Consider the following 22,893-nt stretch of genomic DNA (forward strand, 5'->3'; position numbering starts at 1 on the left):
CTTAGTTGGAGTTTCTGTGTCCGACATGATTGTGTTTGGATCTTTAACTGTATGTAAGGTAACAGATAGGCTCTGATACCAATTGTTAGGTCACACACACTGTAGAGGGGGTGAATACAGTGTATAGTACACTCAAATCGAACTTAAAGAACTTGAGTAACAGAAAACAAACTTTATTGAAACAATAAACTCTGTTACAATATGGAACTGTTACCTCTCAGTGATAAACAAATATCACCGAGAGCTGCTAGGGTTATATAGAATAATAACTTCGATAATGATAACACTTATAGTGTAAACCCTCTGACTGTGTTTATATACTACACAGTTACAAGATAATCGCTAATTGATATGGAATATAATTCTGCTTCCTAAAATATATCAATCAGATATCTTCTATTCCAAGTATTCCATTCTTCACGGAATTCCTTCTTCATGCATATCTCTCTTATGTTTTATCTCTATCTTCTTTTCCTTTAATCAACTACTGTCCTTATCTGATCGTCCTTCAACACTTAAGTTCTGATATCTATCTTCTGATGATTATCTCCTGATAATATAAGTACTGCTATCCTTAAGTCCTGACTTCCAGTATAAGTACTGATCAACAGTTAAGTACTGATCTATCCTGTTCACACAAGATCTGAAAGCTAAATATAAGACATATTAGCCATGACATTATCAATATATCTAACACGGTTTTTCTCGGATCGGGTTTGTACCTAAATCGGAACCGAAAAATTATCATCGGATCGATTTTTGAACTTTTCAGTTTCGGATCGGTTCGGGTTTTTGCGGATTGGTTTTTTACGGATTTTTACCGGTTTTCGGATCGGTTTTGGTTTTTGTTCGATTTTTTGCTCAGCCCCTGTCCACTATGCCATGAACAAGTCAGCAGCAAAACCAATCAGTAATTTAATAATTATGGTGGCACCAGACCACTAAAAAAGTTAAATGCCACACATGCCATGAGTTCGTCATCCAAAAATTACTTAAAAATTTTAATGACACGCTCTCATTTAAAACTAGCTTCCCGAGCCTACGTGATCACAAGTAGTATAAAATTTAAGTCAAGTCCGTTTCCACATGGGTTAGTTTAGGTTAAATTCGATATTACACTTATGCAATAATGTATGATTATCGTTCACAGTTAAGACAAAAAACCAAATTTTGAGTGGGTTACACTAAATAAGAGATTATACTAGCATACATTAACTAAGAGATTAAAACTGATTACTATATGCGAACTAAAACATGGGATTCTAACTTTATTACATATTTCATTCAAGTTTATGTCTTTTATCAATAGTCTGCGATGGTGATGATAACTAATCAGATTGCACGAAATAGTATACGCTTATCTTTTGATAAACGTATGCCCTACTATTGAGCATCCACAATAAGATAAAGCAAATAACACCAATTATGCTTAGACCCTGTGTTAGGCACAAAAACACGCGCTAATAATTCATGCCAGTATACGCGTTCGCAAGTAATATAAGAATAATTTCTAGTTCGTTTCCACAGAGACTCAGGACTAATTATACTTAATTAACACCCACTCACAGTGTATGATTACTTCTCAACGTCAAGACAATAACTCTTTAGAGTTGACTTAACTAATCATTGGGTTAAATATCAAGTAGGTCATGATTGTGTCCAAATATATCAAGGAGTCACTGATTACAAAACTGACTCAATGAGTCAGTTATTTAAAAATTTGTATCAAAAATATCATTTCTATCGTTAGTCGAAATTCTAAAAGTATTATATATTGAGTTCACACATTTTTTATGAATGATATTACATCCAAATAAAAGGTTCCGAGTTCTACTATTTTTAGATAATATTGTTAGATTTTAAAATTTTATCAACTATTTATTTTTAAATTTTGATTGTTTTATTTGATTTAAATAAAAATAAATAGTAGATAAATTTTTAAAATTTTAAAAATATTATCTAAACATACTAGAACTCATAATCTTTCATTTCGATGTAATATCATTCATAAAAAATGTGCGAAACTCAATATATAATATTTTAAGAATTTTGACTAATGATAAAGTGATATTTTGATACAAATTTTTAAATGAGTGACTCATTTGAGTCAGTTTTGTAATCAGTCAGTCACTTGATACATTTGGATGCAATAAGTGACCTACTTGATATTTAACCACTAATTATTACTACAATTTACTACGAGATAGAAACACTTAATTAACACTTGAATTAACAATATTAAACACACATGAGATCATATCTTCATTATTACTTCCTTCAATAGTTATTGTTATTACCCTTAGCATGAACGATGATGATATTAATCGAACAACACGAAACTGATAAAAGCCAACTTTCGTTGTACTAATACCATTCTACCAATCATCCACAATTAAGATAGAAGTTGAATATGCATCAATTATGTTGAGATTTATATGTCTACAGAATTTGACAACATAACGATTTAAGCACAAGTTATTCTTTATGATTATACAGGGCAAGTACAACGGTTAGAGTTACACACTAGTCATGCATACACATACATGAACCTATGCTAGCATGGCAAGTTCTAAACCTCAAGATTCACCGTCACTTCACAAGAGATTAACAGACTATCTTATATGTCCGCGATGCACATAAGACGAATAAGCATAACCTATGCTAGATATCATACAATCACACACTAAGGTATTAACAACTAACTAAAGAAATCCATAGTAAATCCGTTATGACCCCATGATCACGATTAGCCCATGATAGAACTCATCGTCACCATGGGTTCATATGAAAACATGATAAAACACACAATATAAACTAAAAAAATACTTATTAAAATCAGAGTACGTCACAAGAGTAATAAGGTTCAAAGTAAAGAAAACTAGCATCCACTGATATAACGAATAAAAGAATCACAAGAAAACGTATGCTTCCTCTTATTCATTGTGATGTGCTAAAACGGTTCTTCTTCTTCCTTGCTCCTTGCTTAATACCACCACTTTGAAACGTCTCTGAAAACTACTTATATAGAAGCCCCCAAGAACCAGCCGTCTCAGAAGTCCATCAGAATAAGGATTGTAAAAATCAGTATTAAAATTTTCATCCCCGGGCCTCCCTAGATTCCTGAGCGGGCGCCCCAGCTCCGGGCGGCCGCCCCAGCATCCTGAGCGGGCGCCCCAGCACCTTCTGAAAAATTCTGAATTCTGCTCCCGATTTTGCTGCGTTCTGCCCAAACTTTCCACAACCAATGCCAAGCACTTCCCTAGGATTTCTGATGAATTCTTCCTACATACGCAAGTTATACCCTGAAATGCAAAAACACTAGAAAATACATCAAATACACAAAATAACTGATTTCAAGACATCAATTCAAGTCATTATAAGATATCTAAGTGGTATAAATGCCACTTATCACACCCCCAAACTTAAATCGATGCTTGTCCTCAAGCGTCACAGACTCAAAAATAAAACAAAAACATGCATGAATGCAAACTACATGAAATGCAGCGATCCCCCTCACAATGACTAAACCAATCAACTCATGACATCTCAACAAATGCAATTAGGCGAATAAAGATCAATCAAATAATGCAACTAACATACAACCAGAAATGCGGTGTGTGCGGATGCTTAACAGATATGCTTCTAAACTAGTCAATTATCATAACTCGATTATCCTCAAGGCAATCACATGATTATACGAAGAATAAATTCTAGACACAAAATGACTTATAACACTTCAAGATCACTAGAGCTTATTACGGAATCGTGCTTTTATTCAACACAACAACAAATGCTTATTTGACCGTGCAATGAGTGAGGTCCACAAAAGACTTATGCAATGGCATCCATTTAGCGAGCGTTAGGTTAGCGGATCCCAGACTAATAAAAGCCTTAGGTCACTAGGCACAAAGTCCCCTAAGAACTTAATAACTCGAATACCAAAGAGCTCACTCGTGATCAATTATGCATTAAATTTATTTTTTTTTTTCTTTTTTTTTTTTCAAATTTCTGAGCAAGTGCGTTTCGCTCCATCTTGCTCAACCCTAGACTACTCGCATAAAAATACGAGCCGGCTACTAGCCAATGACACCTAGCCACAATTAGCAATGAATTCCACTTTTACTCTAATTTTTTCCTTTTCATGCCTTTTATCATTAAGAGCCTATCATAAATTCTAAGCATAATCAATAGATTAACCTCAAAAACCATCAACCATGACAACAATCTAGTCCTTAAACATACTTTAAGACTTAGTGAAATTACATGTATTTCTAGCATGCAAGCCAACCTACAAGATTCAAGCACCACTCTAACGCTATCACTACACTCGCATCAATATCATAAATCAATCGGTAAAGCAACGCAAAAGGGATCATGATATATGCATGAGCTAGATGACATGGTAAATAAAGCTATAAAATAAATAAAAAAACTATATATGGCAAAAATATGCACTATATGAACTGAACTATCATGAATATGCAACTACATGACACACACACATAAATAGTTACTGGGCTCGAGAAACAGTAATTATTACTTACCCACTCGCCTGTTTTCAAGGAAAAAAACCAGTTCCACTTACCCCATATATGCCATTAATTAAGGTAAAACAGTTTTAATTCAAATTGAAGCCGTTCCCACTATGGATTATTTTTCACTGCAACATAATATTCTGAAAATAAGTCAAGTGAAAAATGACCAAGTATAAATCATTGAATAAGTATGATAAAGGAAAGTCAGAACTTAATTTAAACAAATTTTATGTCATCAGAATATCAATCAGGATTATCATTGCATTACAAAATATCTTAGAGACAAAAATCTTGAAACAAAAACAAATTTCATTAATATATCAACGTGAATACATTCATGAAATTGAGGATTACATCAGGAATTTATACAAGATTTTCCCTAAGCTGCTAAACCTAACATCAACAGCCTTAGTCCTAGCTAAGAAGCCTGACAAAGCTGATGATGAAGAAAAACAGGAAGAAGAAGAGATTAAATCATTTCTTCTTACTACTCTCGACAAACAGAATGGCGAGTCGGATGATTCGCTCTTGCTGGTGGAGAGCTTCCAGCCTTTCCTCCTCCAATCGCTCCAGATGGCGATAGTAATCCATATAGAAGAACAGGAGGTGGGTCAGTACCTCCTGTGGGACAGAGTCCCATATCTCCTCAGGAATGGCCGTGACGTGCCATTCCTGCTGCCAGTCGGCACAGCTTAGCTCCATATTGAAGTTTTGGTAGTTCAAAAACATGTTGTATCTGACCATTGCATTTTTGAAAGAAAAAGTATGAAGGTAAGTTTGTGAGAAAGAATTTGATGGGAAGGCTGATGTGAAGTGGCTGCTTATATAGGCAAGAGAATGCCAGGAGACGTAAAAGTATTTAATGCTGACAGGTAGAATTAATTCTACCTCGTCTCCCCAGACTTTGAAAAAGAATAACATTCATTGGAAGGAGAAAAAATGGTTGAATGCGCACAAGAAACAAGTAAAAGTGGACTGTTTAAGTACGAATACCATTAACCCTAACCATAGTGACTATTAATCTTCCACTTCAACATATTCTAGTTTGAACCGAGACTGTTATTAAATTTTATCCACAGATAAGCCAAGTAAAGAATTAGACTGTAATATCAGAACTTAGACTTATATCAAAACTTAACAGTCATCAGAACATAATTTCTTAACTCGAAAAAGGAATGCCTATCTAAGTAAGTCCTCATACAAGTTCTGAGTTATACTCTTCAGAACTTAATCGTCAGAATATGCAACCAGAACTTGTCCTCAGAGTTAGTGCAAAATGATACAATGACTGTTTATCTAAAATAACATAGACCACCACAGTAATTTTCATCATTCAGATGGAGTGATTAGTGTGTGCATTAAGCTAAATTCCAGACAAGGAGTAAAGTCTGATTCACTTCAGTACATCTTAGAAATAAGGCATAACTAAAATTTTGCTAAAGAGCTGTCATTATCCTGAATACCTACTGATGAATGAGTTCATGCTTGAGTCCACCTCAGCTGTTTTGTGCTAATTTTATGCATCTTTTTAAATTCTATTTTACAGTGGCTTCTCAGTGTAAGTGAGTCACGACAGCTTATCAGAATTTATGCTATTATCAGAGTATTTCTCCAGTAATCATAGAGTGTGAAAAGTCACCAAGAAAATATTTTGCTTTTCTAATGCATATTTACTTAATACCAGCAATGCACTTGGGTCGTCCCTTCCATATTTTTACTCTAGATCTCAAAGGAGTACCTGATTTTATTCTTTGATCCTTTTTGCTTTTTCTTTTGATAAGTGAGGTTTATCAGCACTTAGTACATTCAGCAGTTTTACTAGTATCAGAACTTAATAGATGAGTAGCATTATTTTAATTTGTGACTTAGTAATAAGATAAACAAAGTAAACTCAACTAAGCTCAATTATCAGAATTTGCTTGTGACATAAGATTTCCACATAAATAATTACTTCTTATATGAGATCATCTGTTTATTGAAGACTACTAGGTCAGTATATAGCACAGTTATACTCATAGGATTGAATAGTTACTTAAACAGACATATCACTTATCAGAGTTTAGAAACATATATCAGACAACAATCAGTACCTGAACGCATATTTCAATTAATCACCTAATACACAAAGAGATTACATTCTGTAAATACTGATCATAAAGTCTAATGAAACAGAACAAAACTAGACAGATTTAGAAAAAGAACCTGAAACCATTCCAAGTTCATTTACCAATCTTGTAAAAGTGGCTTCACACAGTGGTTTTGTGAAGATATCTGCTAGTTTTTGATCTGTTGGAACAAAGTGCAATTCCACTGTACCTTCATCCACATGTTCCCTTATGAAGTGGTACCTGATGCTGATGTGCTTTGTCATAGAGTGTTGAACTGGATTACCTGTCATAGCAATAGCACTTTGATTATCACAGTAAATAGGGATTTTGAAATAAGTTAACCCATAATCCAGTAACTGATTCTTCATCCAAAGAATCTGTGCACAACAGCTTCCTGCAGCAATATACTCTGCTTCTGCAGTTGATATGGAAATTGACTTTTGTTTCTTGCTGAACCAAGAAACCAATCTGCCTCCAAGAAATTGGCAGCTTCCACTTGTGCTTTTCCTGTCAATTTTGCAACCTGCAAAATCTGCATCTGAGTAACCTATTAGTTTAAAATCTGATTCTTTAGGATACCACAATCCCAGATCAGCTGTTCCTTTAAGATACTTAAAGATTCTTTTCACAGCTGTTAAGTGAGGTTCTCTTGGATCTGCTTGAAATCTTGCACAAATACAGGTAGCATACATGATATCAGGTCTACTAGCAGTTAGATAGAGTAGAGAGCCAATCATACCTCTGTAATCAGTAATATCTACTGATTTACCAGTATCCTTATCCAGTTTTGTTGCAGTGGCCATGGGAGTGGATGCACTTGAACAATCTTGCATTTCAAATTTCTTTAGCAAGTTTCTGGTGTACTTAGTTTGACAAATAAAAGTGCCTTCTTCATTATGCTTGACTTGAAGGCCCAAAAAATAGCTAAGTTCCCCCATCATACTCATCTGATATCTTGACTACATCAGTTTGGCAAACTTCTTGCAAAGTCTGTCATTTGTAGACCCAAAAATGATATCATCAACATAAATCTGGACGAGAAGTAAGTCCTTTCCATGGTTGAGGTAGAACAGTGTTTTGTCTATTGTTCCTCTGTTTAATCCACTTTCCAGAAGAAACTGAGCTAAAGTCTCATACCATGCTCTAGGAGCTTGCTTAAGTCCATAAAGTGCTTTATCAAGCCTGTAGACATAATCTGGATATTTAGAATCTACAAAGCCTGGAGGTTGTTCAACATATACTTCCTCCTCCAATTCTCCATTGAGAAAAGCACTTTTCACATCCATTTGAAAGACAGTAAACTTTTTGTGAGCAGCATAAGCCAAAAATATCCTTATGGCTTCTAACCTAGCAACTGGTGCAAATGTTTCATCATAGTCAATTACCTCCTGTTGAGAATATCCTTTTGCAACCAGCCTTGCCTTATTCCTTGTAATTATGCCATCACTGTCAGTTTTGTTTCTGAATACCCACTTTGTACCAACAACAGATCTATTCTTTGGTCTTGGCACTAGGGTCCAGACTTTGTTTCTTTCAAACTCATTTAACTCTTCCTGCATTGCTTGCACCCAATCAGCATCTTGAAGAGCTTCTTCCACTTTCTTTGGCTCAGTCTGAGAGAGAAAAGAATTGTAAAGACATTCATTTGAAGTACCTGTTCTAGTTCTGACACCTGCATCAGGATTTCCAATTATCAAATCAGGTGTATGTGACTTTGTCCACTTCCTTGCAGATGGAAGGTTTTCTCTAGAACTGGATGCTCCCCCATGATCCATGCTGTCTTCATTTTCATTTTCTGATGCTCCCCTTGAAACTATGCTCTCTGAGTTGGATTCTTCAGAATTTAGATTTTCAGCACTATCAGAACTTCGCTTATCAGAACTTGACGAATCAGAACTTGAAGAGTCAGATGTATGTTCTGATGTTTCTTGAGATGTGGTAGGATCTTGAGTATGCTCCCCCTGCATTGGTGCATCTTCCTTTGACGTAGTCACCACAGTTTCAATAACATCAGAGTTTAATCCATCAGAGTTTACAGTATCAGGACTTAGACTGTCAGGATTTTCAGTATCAGAATTTGAGTCTTCATTTTCAAATCTCAGCTGATCATGATCAATGAAATCTTCAAGACCAATAATCTTCTTGTCATCAAAAGAGACATTGATAGATTCCATGACCACTTTTGTTCTCAAATTATAGACTTTGAAGGCTTTTATGGAAAGTGGATATCCAACAAAGATTCCTTCATCAGCTTTTAGTTCAAACTAGGATAGCTATTCAGGATGAGTCTTGAGAACAAAACACTTGCATCCAAATACATGAAAGTACTTCAGATTTGGCTTCTTTTTCTTCACCATCTCATATGGTGTTTTTCCATGCTTGTTAATAAGTGTTGCATTTTGAGTAAAACAAGCAGTCTGCACAGCTTCAGCCTAGAAATAGGTTGGAAACTTTGCTTCTTCAAGCATTGTACGTGCAGCTTCAATGAGAGTTCTATTCTTCCTTTCAATAACTCCATTTTGCTGTGGAGTTCCAGAAGCAGAAAATTCCTGCTTTATTCCATGGTTTTTGCAGAACTCTTCCATCATCAAATTCTTGAACTCAGTGCCATTATCACTCAAGATTTTCACAGAATCTTTGAGCAATTTATCCAGATATTTGACATGATCAATCAAGATAGATGCAGTTTCATTTTTTGTGTGCAAGAAATATACCCATGTGTATCTGGTGAACTCATCCACTATGACCAACGCATACTTCTTCTTTGCAATAGACATGACATTCACTGGACCAAATAGATCAACATGTAATAGATGATAAGGCTCAAAAATTGATGATTCAGTCTTGCTCTTGAATGAAGATTTTCTTTGTTTGGCCTTCTGACATGAATCACAAAGACCATCAGGAGCAAACACTGACTTTGGCAATCCTCTCACAAGATCTTTCTTGACCAGTTCATTTATATTGTTGAAATTTAAATGAGAGAGTTTCTTGTGCCAATTCCAGCTTTCTTCAATTGATGCTCTACTCATCAGACAGATTACAGAACCATCAGTACTTGTTGAAAGCTTAGCTTCATAAATGTTACCACGCCTGTATCCTTTCAGAACAACTTTGCCTTTAGATTTACTCACAATTTCACAGTGTTCTTCAAAGAAATCAACAAGATAACCTCTGTCACAGATTTGACTTATACTCAGCAGATTGTGTTTAAGTCCTGAGACCAGAGCTACTTCTTTAATTATGACATTCCCAAGATTGATATTGCCATATCCCAATGTTTTTCCAATGTTGCCATCTCCATAGGAAACACTTGGGCCAACTTTCTCCACAAAGTCTGATAGCAGGGCCTTATTTCCAGTCATATGTCCTGAACATCCACTGTCCAGAACTAGAATATTTTTCCTGTTGCCCTGCAATCACAAAGACCACTAATTATTAGTTTTAAGGACCCAGACTTGCTTGGATCCTTCGGTCTTATTAAGTTTGTTAACATTTGCAGCGGATTTAGCATCAGAGTTTATGTTAACATTTTTCTTTTCTGAACTTACATTATCAGACTTTGAATCAGAATTTACACTAGAAGGAACAATGGAAACTTTCTTCAAAGAAGGTTTTATTTGATAATAATCATAGTACAAACTATGATATTCCTTACAAGTATAAATGGAATGCCATAAACTACCACAATGAAAACAAGGATTTTATGGTTTGTATCTAACATACTGACTCTTAACTCCTGATTTTGAAGGTAAGGAGGTAATATTCTTATTCTTCCTGCAAAAAGAAGCCAGATGATTGGAACTTTCACAGTTATGACATATTTTCCTAGGAGCATCAGGAACAGGTTTATAATTATTGCTTTTATTCACACCTTCCTTTCCATTCCTATTTTTCCTAGGTGATTTTACCTTGTTTGCATTCTTAACATCTTTCAGCTTATGCTTAAGCTGCTTCTTTGTCATTAAGCCTATGTTTACTTCAACTGTCTTTTCCTGTTTTAGTTTGTCAGAAGTTAATTCCTCTTTAACTTCTAATTTCTCATTTTTAGACTTTACAGTTACAAACTTAACAGGTTTTAACTTTGGCTTTTGCTTAACAACAGGCTTAATTTCTTCAGTTCCTTTATCATTCTTATACTCTCCATAACCTAAGCCCTCTTTCCAGTTTCCACTACTTAGCAAATTTTGAGTTGTTTTGCTAGAATTAGTCCAAGTTCTGATAATCTCTCTTTCCTTTTCTAACTCAGTTTTTAGAGATTCATTCATTTTTAGCACTTCATCCCTAACATAGAAAGCATCATCTCTATCCTTCTGAGTTTGATGAAACATGACTAACTCTTTTTCTAAGAAATCATTTCTTTTCTTAAAAGCAAGATTTTCAGAAGTTAATCTTTCACATGTTAAAGTTTGATCTCTATAACTAACAAACATGGTTTTAAGATATCTTCTCAACTCATTAATATCATCAGTATGAAAAGCATAAGTAGTCTGAGGTACCTTTGTTTCAGCAGCTTCAGAACTGCTCTCAGCACTATCTTTATCAGCATTTGCCATTAATGCATAGTTCTCCTCACTTTCAGAGTCTGAGGTGTCTGTCCAGCTTTTCTGCTTTGTGACAAGAGCCTTGCCTTTGTCACCCTTTACCTTTTTGCAATCAGGAGATATGTGGCCTTTCTCACCACAGTTATAGCATTTAACATTCGTATAATCTCCTCTGTCAGACTTTCCTCCTCTGCCTTCAGATCTTCTGAAATTCTTCTTATCAGAACTTATGCCTCTCCTGGAAAACTTCTTTCCCTTCCTGAACTTCCTGTATGCAATCTTTGTGATTCCTTTCACCATAAGAGCACACAGCTTCATCATCTCCTCATCAACATAAGTCTCAGGCAAGCTTTCAGAATCTGAGTCATCATCACTTTCAGAACTTGATGACTCAGTATCAGACTTTATTACAAGAGCTTTACCCTTGTCTTTCCTTGAGGAAGCTGCTTTGGGGGATTCTTCTTCAGCCTTAAGAGCAACTGTCCTTGACTTTCCTCCTTTCGTCTTGCTTCTTTGTTCCATCTCAAGTTCATGAGTCTTGAGCATTCCATAGATTTCATCAAGAGTTGTTTCATCAAGATTGTAGTTGTCTCTTATTGTTGTTGCCTTCAAATCCCAGCATTCAGGAAGAGCTAACAGGAATTTAAGGTTTGAATCTTCAAGATCATACTCTTTATCAACCAATGACAAATCATTCAAAAGTTTGACAAATCTATCATATAAATCATTCAATGACTCATTAGTCTTTGAGTCAAAGTGTTCATACTCTTGAGTGAGTATTGTCTTCCTGTTCTTCTTAATTGTGTCAGTTCCCTGACACCTTGTTTCCAGAGCATCCCATATCTCCTTAGCAGTCTTGCAGTTGATTACCCTGTTTGACATTACATTATCAATGGCACTATGCAGTAAGTGTCGTACCTTAGAATCCTTAGCAATTGATGCTATATCTTCAGCAGTATAATCACTCTTTTCCTTTGGTACAGTCTTTGCTGCTTCACCTGCAACTGCAACAGCAAGCTTGGTTGGTTTGTGAGGTCCTTCCTTAATTCTATCAAGGTATTTCAGGATCTGTTGCTTCCTGGAACATGGTCATCCTTACCTTCCATATGGGATATTCAGATGGTCTCAGTATGGGAACTCTGATGGTCTCATACCAACTCTGAATTTGTGTCTTTTGGTGGTTCCTCAGTTTTGGTTGGAGTTTCTGTGTCAGACATGATTGTGGATCTTTAACTGTATGTGTGTTAACAGATAGGCTCTGATACCACTTGTTAGGTCACACACACTGTAGAGGGGGTGAATACAGTGTATAATACAATCAAATCGAACTTTAATATCTTAAGTAACAGAAAACAAACTTTATTGGAACAATAAACTCTGTTACAGTATGGAACTGTTACCTCTCAGTGATGAACAAATATCACGAGAGCTACTAGGGTTACAATGAATAATCTTCTCGAATATGATAACATTTATAGTGTAAACCCTATGTCTGTGTATATATACTACATAATTACAAGATAATCGCTAATTGATATGGAATATAATTCTGCTTCCTAAAATATATCAATCAGATATCTTTTCTTCCAAGTATTCCATTCTTCACGGAACTCCTTCTTCATGCATATCTCTTCTTATGTTTATCTTGATCTTCTTTCCTTTAATCAGCTACTGTCCTTATCTGATCGTCCTTCAGCACTTAAGTTCTGATATCTAACTTCTGATGATTATCTCCTGATAATATAAGTACTGATATCCTTAAGTCCTGACTTCCAGTATAAGTACTGATCAACGGTTAAGTACTGATTTGTCCTGTTAAGTAAGATCTGAAATCCAAACATAAATTATATTAGTCATGACATTATCAAATATATCTAACAACATAGTTCTTGAACTCAGTTCCATTGTCACTCCTGATTCTTCTAACTTTGAAATCAGGATGATTGTTAACTTGCCTTATGTGATTGATGATGATTTCACAAGCCTCATCTTTAGACTTTAGGAAATATGTCCAAGAGAACTTTGAAAAATCATCTACAATTACTAGGCAAAATCTTTTCTTTGAAATTGACAATATATTGACTGGTTCAAACAGATCCATGTGAAGCAATTGTAGAGGCTCTTCAATTGCTAAATCAAGTTTCTTCCTGAATGATGCTTTGATCTGCTTCCCTTTTTGGAAGGCATCACACAGTCCATCCTTTGTAAACTCCACTAGAGGAATGCCTCTTACTAGTTCTTTCTTTAGCAGCTCATTCATGGTCTTGAAGTTTAAATGGGATAGCTTCTTGTCCCATAGCCAACTTTCATCTTGACTTGCTTTACTGAGAAGACAAGTTACAGATTCTGCTTTAGTTGAGTTAAAGTCAGCTAGGTACATATTTCCTCTTCTCACACCAGTGAGAACCACTTTGTTGCTTTGATTATTAGTCACAACACAGGCTTCTTTGTTGAAGGTTACTGAGTTGCCTCTGTCACAAAGCTGGCTGATACCCAACAGATTGTGTTTGAGACCATCCACTAAGGAAACCTCTCCAATGATGCATTGTCCTTTGAAATCAAGCCATATCCCACAGTATAACCTTTGCTGTCATCTCCAAAAGTAATACTTGGGCCAGCTCTCTCCTTAAACTCTGTGAGCAGGGTAGAATCACCGGTCATGTGTCTTGAACAGCCACTATCCAAGTACCAAAGATTCTTTCTGTTTCCCTGCACACATCAAAATCAAATCAAGTTGATTTTGGTACCCAAGTTTCCTTGGGTCCTGCCTTGTTAGCTTTCTTCTTCTGTTTCTTAGGTCTTAACTCATTTGACTTAGGAATTTCAGATTCTTCCTTAGTCATTTGGGTTGGGCCTTTGAAACCATTTAATGCAACAGAATTATCATGCATATTATGGCTAACGGGAAATGATATGCTTGGTGCAAACATGTTATTCCAATAAGGCATGTTGAATGGCATTTGAGGCATATTGTATGCAGCATAATATGGATTAGGTGCAAATGACATATTAGCAAACTGTGCATTCATATTCTGTGTAGGCATAGCATTAACAGGCATGGGAGGCATGTCATTTATGTTTGGAAATTGAGATTGAACAGACATGGGAGTAGGCATGACAGATTTGTAATTAACAGACAAATGATTGACACTACCACACTTGACACAGATTTTTCTAGGAGCATATTTATTAGGTGTGTAGTTATTGTGTTTGTTAATCCCTACTTTACCATTCCTATTGTTTTTCTTTTTAGTCTCTGTTTTTACCTCAATTTTCTCAAGTCTGTCACTTAACTGTTTGACAGTCATGTGACCAACATTAGCCTTTTTCCCTTTCTTAGCTTGACTTGACTCTCCTGAAGCAAAATTCTTGGAAACAGACCCATACTTTTCATTTAGCTTGATTAATTTGGTTTTGCTAATGGGTTTGCTCACAGCCGACGGATGAGGATTTTCATCATTCGACGGATAATACTTTTTGTTATCCGACGGATAGTCCTCATCATCCGTCGAGTCTACATCTGTCAACAACCCATCTACCAAAATAGGTTCTAATTTCTCTTTATTCTTTTTCCAGGCTTCATCACAAAAAGACTCAATTCCTTGAACCTTGGTGATTTGAGCATGAACATCCCTGGATGTTTTCCATGCTTTAATCACCTCTTGTTCACGCTCGAGCTGCTTCTTCAAAATTTCTTCCTTTTTCAAGGACTCAGTTAATTCCTCCTTGACAATCTTACACTCAATTTTTAGTTTCTCAAACTCAACAAACTAAGACTCAAGCACATTATTCCTCTCACTTAATAAGTTGTTTTCTTCAATTTTAGCATTTTCTTTAGTGAGAGACTTAAGTGTAACGCGCAAATAATACAATTCTGTAGACATGTCATTTATGGCATCATTACACTCAGCTTTAGATAAATGTGCAAGGTTTGTAGTGATTACCTGATTGCTTAAGGAACTTGTCTCTGTTTCATCAGACTTGGCCATTAGGGCTAGATTGACATAGCTGACATCTTCATCTTCATCCAAACCATCTGCTGCCCAGTCATTCTCTTCTCTAATAAAAGCCCTTTCCTTTTGTTTGAGTAGATCAAAGTATTTTTGCTTATAATCCACAGACTCAAACCTTTTCTTACTGGAATCTGACTTTCTACACTCATTTGCAAAATGCCCTGCCAAGCCACATTTGAAACATTTGAATTTTGACTTATCCACCATGTTTCTATTTGGCTTGGCTGCTCCAAAGTTCTTCTTGAACTTGAGCTTGGAAAATCTCCTTGAAAGAAATGCTAGGTGCTCATCAATATCCTCCATGTCATCTTGGCTCAATGATTCTTCACTTTCTGCAGCTAGCCCCTTACCCTTATTCTCACAGGCCTTTGAAGTTGATTCTACAGCTTCCATCTTCACTTCCTTCTCCTTTTCCAGATCAGCAACTAGTGCAATGGATCCTCCTTTCTTCTTTCCTCTCTCCATTCTTTCATCCTGCTCTATCTCAAGCTCATAGGTCTTCAGAATGCCATACAGTCTCTCCAAAGTAAACTCCTTATAATCTTGTGAGTTTCTCAATGAGACTGTCATTGGTTTCCATTCCTTTGGAAGAGATCTGAGAAATTTCAGATTGAAGTCTTTAGTCTGATAGACTCTTCCATGCAACTTAAGAGCATTTAGTAGTTTTTGGAATCTACTAAAAATGTCAGTGAGTAACTCACTTTCTTCATTTTGAAAATGCTCATATTGCTGAATCAGGAGCTGCATTTATTTTCTCTTACTTGCTCAGTGCCATCACAAATTATCTGTATTGTGTCCCAAACTTCCTTGGCAGTTTTGCAGTTGATAATGTTATCAAACATGTCTGCATCAACTCCATTGAACCGAATGTTCATGGCCTTTTTATCTTTCCTGACTTGTTCAATGTCAGGATCAGACCATTCATGCCTTGGCTTTGGAACAGATGGCTCGTTTCCTGTTGCAGCTCTCATTGGAACATGAGGGCCTCTTTCTATGCAGTCTACATAGGCCTCATCTTGAGAAAGCATATGAAGATGCATCTTTACCTTCCAATGATGGTAATTATCTTTATCAAGAAAAGGAATCTTGACTCCAACATCTTTCTTGTTCATCTTGCTGAATTGTTTTGATCTTTAAACTCTTTGTAGATTAAGAGCTTGCTCTGATACCAATTGTTAGTCCCTTAACAATATAGCAAGAATTACAGAAGGGGGGTTGAATGGAATTCTTGAACCTTTTTCTCGAAATAAAAATGTTCAACTCGAATATAGATATAATGTTTTGATTAGCACAATGCGGAATAGAAACTTAATTGAATCAAAACATAAGTAATTAAAAACAAGAGTCTTTAAAAACTTTCTGGTGGATTTAAACAATTCCACCAGAGATATATATAATATATCGAGAGGACTCTGTGTGCAGGAATGCTCACAGCTGCTTACAAATAGAACTACTGAGAATACAGGATATGCTAATAATTCTGCTTACAAAGATTTCTCTGTTTTTGTGTTTCTCAGCTATCTCAGTCATTTTTCTATTTGCTACACTTTTGGTTTATATAACACCAAGATTACAAAGTCAAAAAGACTGAACAAATATAAAAACTATCAGTTTTAAGCTTTGCTGCTTTTCGTCCTCTATTACCCAGTTAATGGGCTTCCACAATGTGTTTGTATACATCTCGACGGCTGTGTGTCAGCTTTCACTGTTCAACTGCTGTTTGAATTCTTCATATGATCATCCGTCGACTTTCAGAACATCCGTTGATGGTTTAATTGATCATCCGTCGATGGCTTTGTTAATCATCCGTCGACAGCTATTTTGGCACTTGACTCTATTTCACTTATGCAGAATTACAAGACATCATTTATGTACAATTAATCAACCTATTCTGCATATCTAGTTAAAGTCAACATGACTTATATGCTACTACAAATTCTATACAAAGGTGCATACATAATTGTGCTACAGACTTATTATTACATAAGCTACTCGCTCGATGGATAATAAGTTAATCATCCGTCGGGACTATAATGAGTTATCCGTCGGGACTGAATTCTTATCCGTCGAGTGCTACATAATTTCACTAAGTAAAATCTACTTAGATGTTTTGTTTATGTAATCATCAAGTACACAATATATGCACAACATGTCGTCTATATATATATCCATCGAACGTCCTATCTTTTCCTTGAACATTTTGTTGACTAACGTTTGAAAAATTATCCCCGCATTTCGTAGACCAAACGACATTGCCAAATAATAGTATATCTTCATGTTAGTTACAAATGTTGTGTTTCCCGCATCAGATGGTTCCATTTAAATTTTGATTAAATTAGATTTTAAATACGATTTCATGTAAGATTCTGCGATGTTAATATGTTTTTTATTTAATAAATAAAAATTTTAAAAAAATTAGAAAAATAGATTGAGACGATATGAGAAGTATCGTCTCACCATGTTGTCTTATGTTTTATAGCGATTATATATATATATATATATATATATATATAAACAGAGAGCTCCCATGTGTTTTCCTTTATATGTACAATAAACATATTCATTGATTGTGTTTGTGTTACAATTGTCCACGAGGTCCTTCGTATTAATTTTTCACAATAAAATCGTTTCTTTGGTAGTTGTGATATTATTCACGACATAAAAATTAATTATCTACTTAATGAATTAAATATTCAATTAAATTATAATTTCAGAATAAAATTTATTTATATGATTTTCTAAACTTAGGGTGTATTGAACTGAGATTTTAAAAGATTTTTTTCATTAATGAAATCTAGGTGTTTTCAACTGGGATTTTAAAAAATGTATCAGAATTTTATGGTATTTAATTAGGATTTTAAATTTTGCTACAAAATCCGCTGGTACTAAATCAGAATTTTAAATTATGCTTAAAAATCTGATGGTATTCAACTGAGATTATTTAAAATCCATTAAAATCTGATGGTATTAACATACTGACGGATTTTTTTGGACTGATGGATTTTGTTGGATTGTTCAATGTATTTTATAATTTTTGAAATCCCACCATAATTTATTAGATTTTGAAAAATTGTGTTTAAATCCTAAAATCTCTTCATTAACTCTACGACATTTTATGTAGATTCCCTCTAAAATCAAAATCAGATATAATCCATTAAAATCCATGGATTATATATAATGCATTAAAATCCCACCCACCTTAATATCAAGAAATTAAAAGTGCAGAATAGAAAAGTGATACTATTATCATACACGGTGCCATGCAGAAGCCGTTAGCAAAAACCTATCTTGCCACCCCAGAGAGATAGCTGTGCTCTCATCTCTTTCAAAAACCCTGAATCCACCATTTTCTCCATCACATTGCACTGGACAATACTGGCTCCTCATTTTTAGAAGAAGTTTAGCTTGCATTACACTTCTTGAGCTTAGCTTAACTCCTCTAAATCCGTGTCCTTCCATTCTTTCCTTCCATGTCTTCATCCTCTCATACTCGATGCAATTACTAGTGTCTTTTTCGTAGTTCATAAAGCGTTTGATCTCCCTTCCAAGATGATTCTTCTCAATCCTCAATCTTCCCTCGCTATCGAGTGGAAGACAATCATCTAGAGAATCAAACATGGCTGCAAAGAAATGTAAAGATTCCATGAATTGTGCTAAGAAGCTTCTAGGGTTTCTACTAGCTTCTTGTTCCACCAAGATTACTATGGCAGGATTCAAGAAGTGTACGGATTTTAAGGTATCTGATATCTTTGAGACGCTAGTGAGTGTGTTTAGATGGAAAACTAAATTAACGGCCACTGTTTCATTGTTCTTTCTCTTTACATTGGAGAAATTACTTGAACCTCTCAATAATCCTTGGAACTCGAAAACTATGTTTCTGATTCCCTTTGCAAAACACACAAGTCTTGTCTCAGTTTCTTGCAGTTCTTCTAATCTTCTTCCAAATGCTGTTATTCGTAGAGATATTCGATTGCTACTCGCGGCCTTATCGGCTAAAGATTGTATAAGGGAGGGCCATTGGAATCCATAGGAAACATCAAAATCAATGACATGCAAAACCCTGTTATTAAACCTTTCTTCTTTTTCAAATGCCTCGATAATAGCCTGATTAGCTGTGAAATGCGCAAACTGATAATAAGGAGACACCGTGTACAGCTCAGTGAAGGCCGAAAACTCTTCTTCAGCAGTTGGTTCCTTCACTATCATATTATAAAAGGGCGATTTTCGTGTAAGAAGCCTTGCCACCAAGGCATCAGCAAAATAGGTTGCAACCCTTTGGACAGAATCTCCCCTGAAACACACATATCGAAACAACTCGCTCAAACTCTCAATACATGAATCGAGCTTGTTTTCGTCAACAAAAGTAGCTGAAATAAGCAGCAAATGGACCAAATGAAGGCCTTTTCCATCTTCAGCCACTCCTTTCCTCTTGTGGTCTAGCTTTAACATTTGTTCCCTTAACTGAAGAAGACTGAATATCTTACTTTCACGATATTCTTCATTCGAGCTAACGGGCTCAACTGATGCTTCTCTTTTTCTCCTTTTCCTCTTTGTATCGAATTTAGAATCTGCGACAATCGCAAGCGTTAGTGTTAAAAACTCTTCCTGTTCATCTGTATCTTCCATGCATACAAGTGATGAGAAAGAAGTCACAAAAGTGATGAGTCTTATACAAGGAACATAATGTAGTTATCAAAGGGCTTATTTAAGGTTGTTTAAAGCCAAAAAAGGGAATAGGTATGGGAATAATTGTTGAAAATATACTTGATGGCCTTACATGGAGTAGAAACAAGGACAAGTAGGAGTTTTTATAAGCGTAATAACAGAAATATATGATTGAAGATGACATGTACATATAACTATAAATTTGGTAAGTGGGAGAAACGGGGGTATCTTTTTTATACCGAGAACTACAAGTCATTATGAGGAATGCAGAGTATACGATGAAAAAATGACTTAATTGTTTTTAAATTATAAAGATTTGCGAGTACAGTGGATCAACAGAGATGCCATTTGAAGAAGACAAAAGCGATGAGCGAGGAAATAGGAGCGAATCTAAACACCGTCTACAGCAAACAAAGAAGTTGTCTTCACACGGCATTCTAGATACTTGGCTGCTTATCGCATTATGCTGCTAGCCATAAGTGTATGCACGAGTATTCGATAGGTTAATCCTTCCAAACCACTACTATATATTTAGCTACTTCATCGCATTTCGAACTCTCCGCACCTCCCAGAAAAGGTATATAAGCCTATGTGTGTTGTGTGTGACATTACAAGAAAAAGTTGAATAGACATCATATATTAGACATCGGTTGATGTTGCCACTGATGTTAAAAGAAGAAATAACATTATCCCGTATTTTTTCTGATGTCTATGTTATTTGAAGACATCGGTTATTTAATAACTAATGTCTAAAATTACCAAAAAAAAATCAAGGCGCGCTCCTTCAATTTTGTTCCCCCTTAGCGAAATATTTTCAGATTCCCTCTCCTTTACCCATTCCCCCCAAATTTTCAGTAACTAAATTAAAAATAAAACTTTCACTCTCTCTCGTCGCACCCCACCCCCACCCCCCTCTCTCAACCTCTCTCTGTGGCTCCTTCAATCGATGACCGATTCGTTTAAGTGGAAGCTTATTCAATTTGTTCGAAAATATAATGCTCGAATTGGTACATAAGTAAGTTATAAAACTCAAATTCTTAGTTTCATTTAGTTTTAAATTGGGAATATTTCAATTCTAAACCCTAATTGCAGTTCATACTTGAGCAAGGATCTATTTGTTCCTAATGCTACTTGGGACTTCTATTTTGCTGTAGTGCCTTGTGGTCGGGTTATTATTGTATCTCAAGATGACTGCTCAAACTCAAGAAGAACTCTTGGCTTCCCACCTTGGGTAACAAATCATCGATGTATTCTCTCTCTCTCTCTCAGTAATTGTTTTGTAGTTGTGTGTTCTTTTATGCTTGCTTTGATGCTTTTATATAAAAAGTTCCAATCTTTTACAACCTTACATGGATAAGATATATAGGTTTTATATTAATTGTCTTTATAGTATGTTTTAGGGGTTTTATATATCTTGAATCTGATGACAATTGAATATGGAGATTCTTGATTGTATTAATGTAATTTAAACTTGTATTACAATTGTTTCAGTTACCTAAGCTAATTAGTTAGTGATGTAATTATGTGAATTTTGTTAATGATTGTTGTGTCGATTTTGAATATGTGCTCTATCTCTGTCCGAGTCTATCGATTTCAAAGTGTGTTATGTCTTGTGTTTTTCACACAGAGTGGTTACTAATTAGTATGTGAATATGTCACAGCTGTTTATATTTGATTTTTGTTTTTTTTGTTTGTGTTTTATTATCATTTAACTATAGCTTAACACTTGTGAAATATTGTAAATGTCAACTGATAGACCGGAACCAAGTCAGATTGCCAATCATAATACATGGAAATCAAAATTTTAGTTGATTGAATTTGAGATGTTCTGAGCTTGGATAGTTCTGATGAAACATAACACTGTAAGGAAAATGTTTAGTAGCTAATGTTAAGAAGCGAGGTCAGCTAAACTAATCATGTATGCAATATGATGTCACTTCTTTTTAGATACGGTCAATCTCAAGAATTGAAATACTTATACCAGAACTCTCATCTCTTATTACTGAAAAGAGAGAGAGGTACACTGTTACAGCCTTGCAGAAACTTATAATGTCATTGAATATAGTTTTGAAACTTATAATATCATTGAATATAGTTAAACTTGTGTTTTTGTGTGATACACTGTTAGTCAAGATTAAAATGTACTGGTCTAAAATTATTGTTATCGAATGTCGGTCAGTACTTAGTACCGAAAATGGCCTCTTGTGCCTCAGATCAAATTGTCCATCGAACCTTACTTAAGGTACTTATTTTAGTAAAGAAAGTATCTAATTGTTATTTGTTTCTGAAAATTGTGATGTAGTGGCTTAAGGAGCATCCCAGGTTTGTCAGCAATCCCCTATATATTGCTGGCATTTCCTATACTGGAATAGTTCTTCCAATAATTGTCCAAAACATATACAGTGGTACCAATATGCATAAGCTAGTCTTTTCATGCATCTACAGATTTATAATTCAAGTGAAATATGTCCAACATTGTTAAGGCATATCTCCATTAATTTGAGATATACATAAAGATTATATATGTTTCCCACAAAGTTCATATCACATTGTATAATTTGTTATTCAAGGTTTTGCATAAATATATTTGCTCATGCCTAATCTTGGGCAGTTTTAAACTTTTTTCAGGCAACGAACTTGGCAACGAGCCTATAATCAATATCAAAGTATGTACAAGATACCTTTCATAAACTTGAAGTGCGCAGAGTGTCATTCTACTATACTAGCAATCAGCTTATTAGTCATCTTGACATTTTTAATTTTTTTTCTTACAAATTTCAGTTGCTCCGTATCTTTGAATTGAGTGTAGGGGTATATTCTCAACAACCCTTTGACATATAGAAGTATAGACTTCAATTCAAGGATTCCATATGCTCATCAGTTCGCGCTTCTCTCCAACGAACTCTTTAAGGTGAGCTTAAAATTTAGTTTGCGAGAAAAATATACATCATGTTGAGTACTGTTTGCTGGTAGTATTATTAATTATTTTTATATTTTGTACGTAGGCAGCGGAAATAAATTGCCATGG

The 22,893-nt window shown here is 35.2% G+C and overlaps 1 protein-coding gene across 1 annotated transcript; it reads right to left on the minus strand.

Annotated features, from left to right (window-relative positions):
• Positions 1 to 18,395: 18,395 nt before the first annotated feature.
• Positions 18,396 to 19,826, minus strand: LOC141702088 (GRAS family protein RAM1-like). Its single transcript, XM_074505784.1, has one exon. It carries the CDS (start codon positions 19,824 to 19,826, stop codon positions 18,447 to 18,449), a length of 1,380 nt encoding a protein of 459 aa, XP_074361885.1. The 3' UTR covers positions 18,396 to 18,446.
• Positions 19,827 to 22,893: the final 3,067 nt, after the last annotated feature.

This window comes from Apium graveolens, unplaced genomic scaffold (assembly GCF_009905375.1).
Source record: "Apium graveolens cultivar Ventura unplaced genomic scaffold, ASM990537v1 ctg4603, whole genome shotgun sequence".
NCBI lineage: Eukaryota > Viridiplantae > Streptophyta > Magnoliopsida > Apiales > Apiaceae > Apium > Apium graveolens.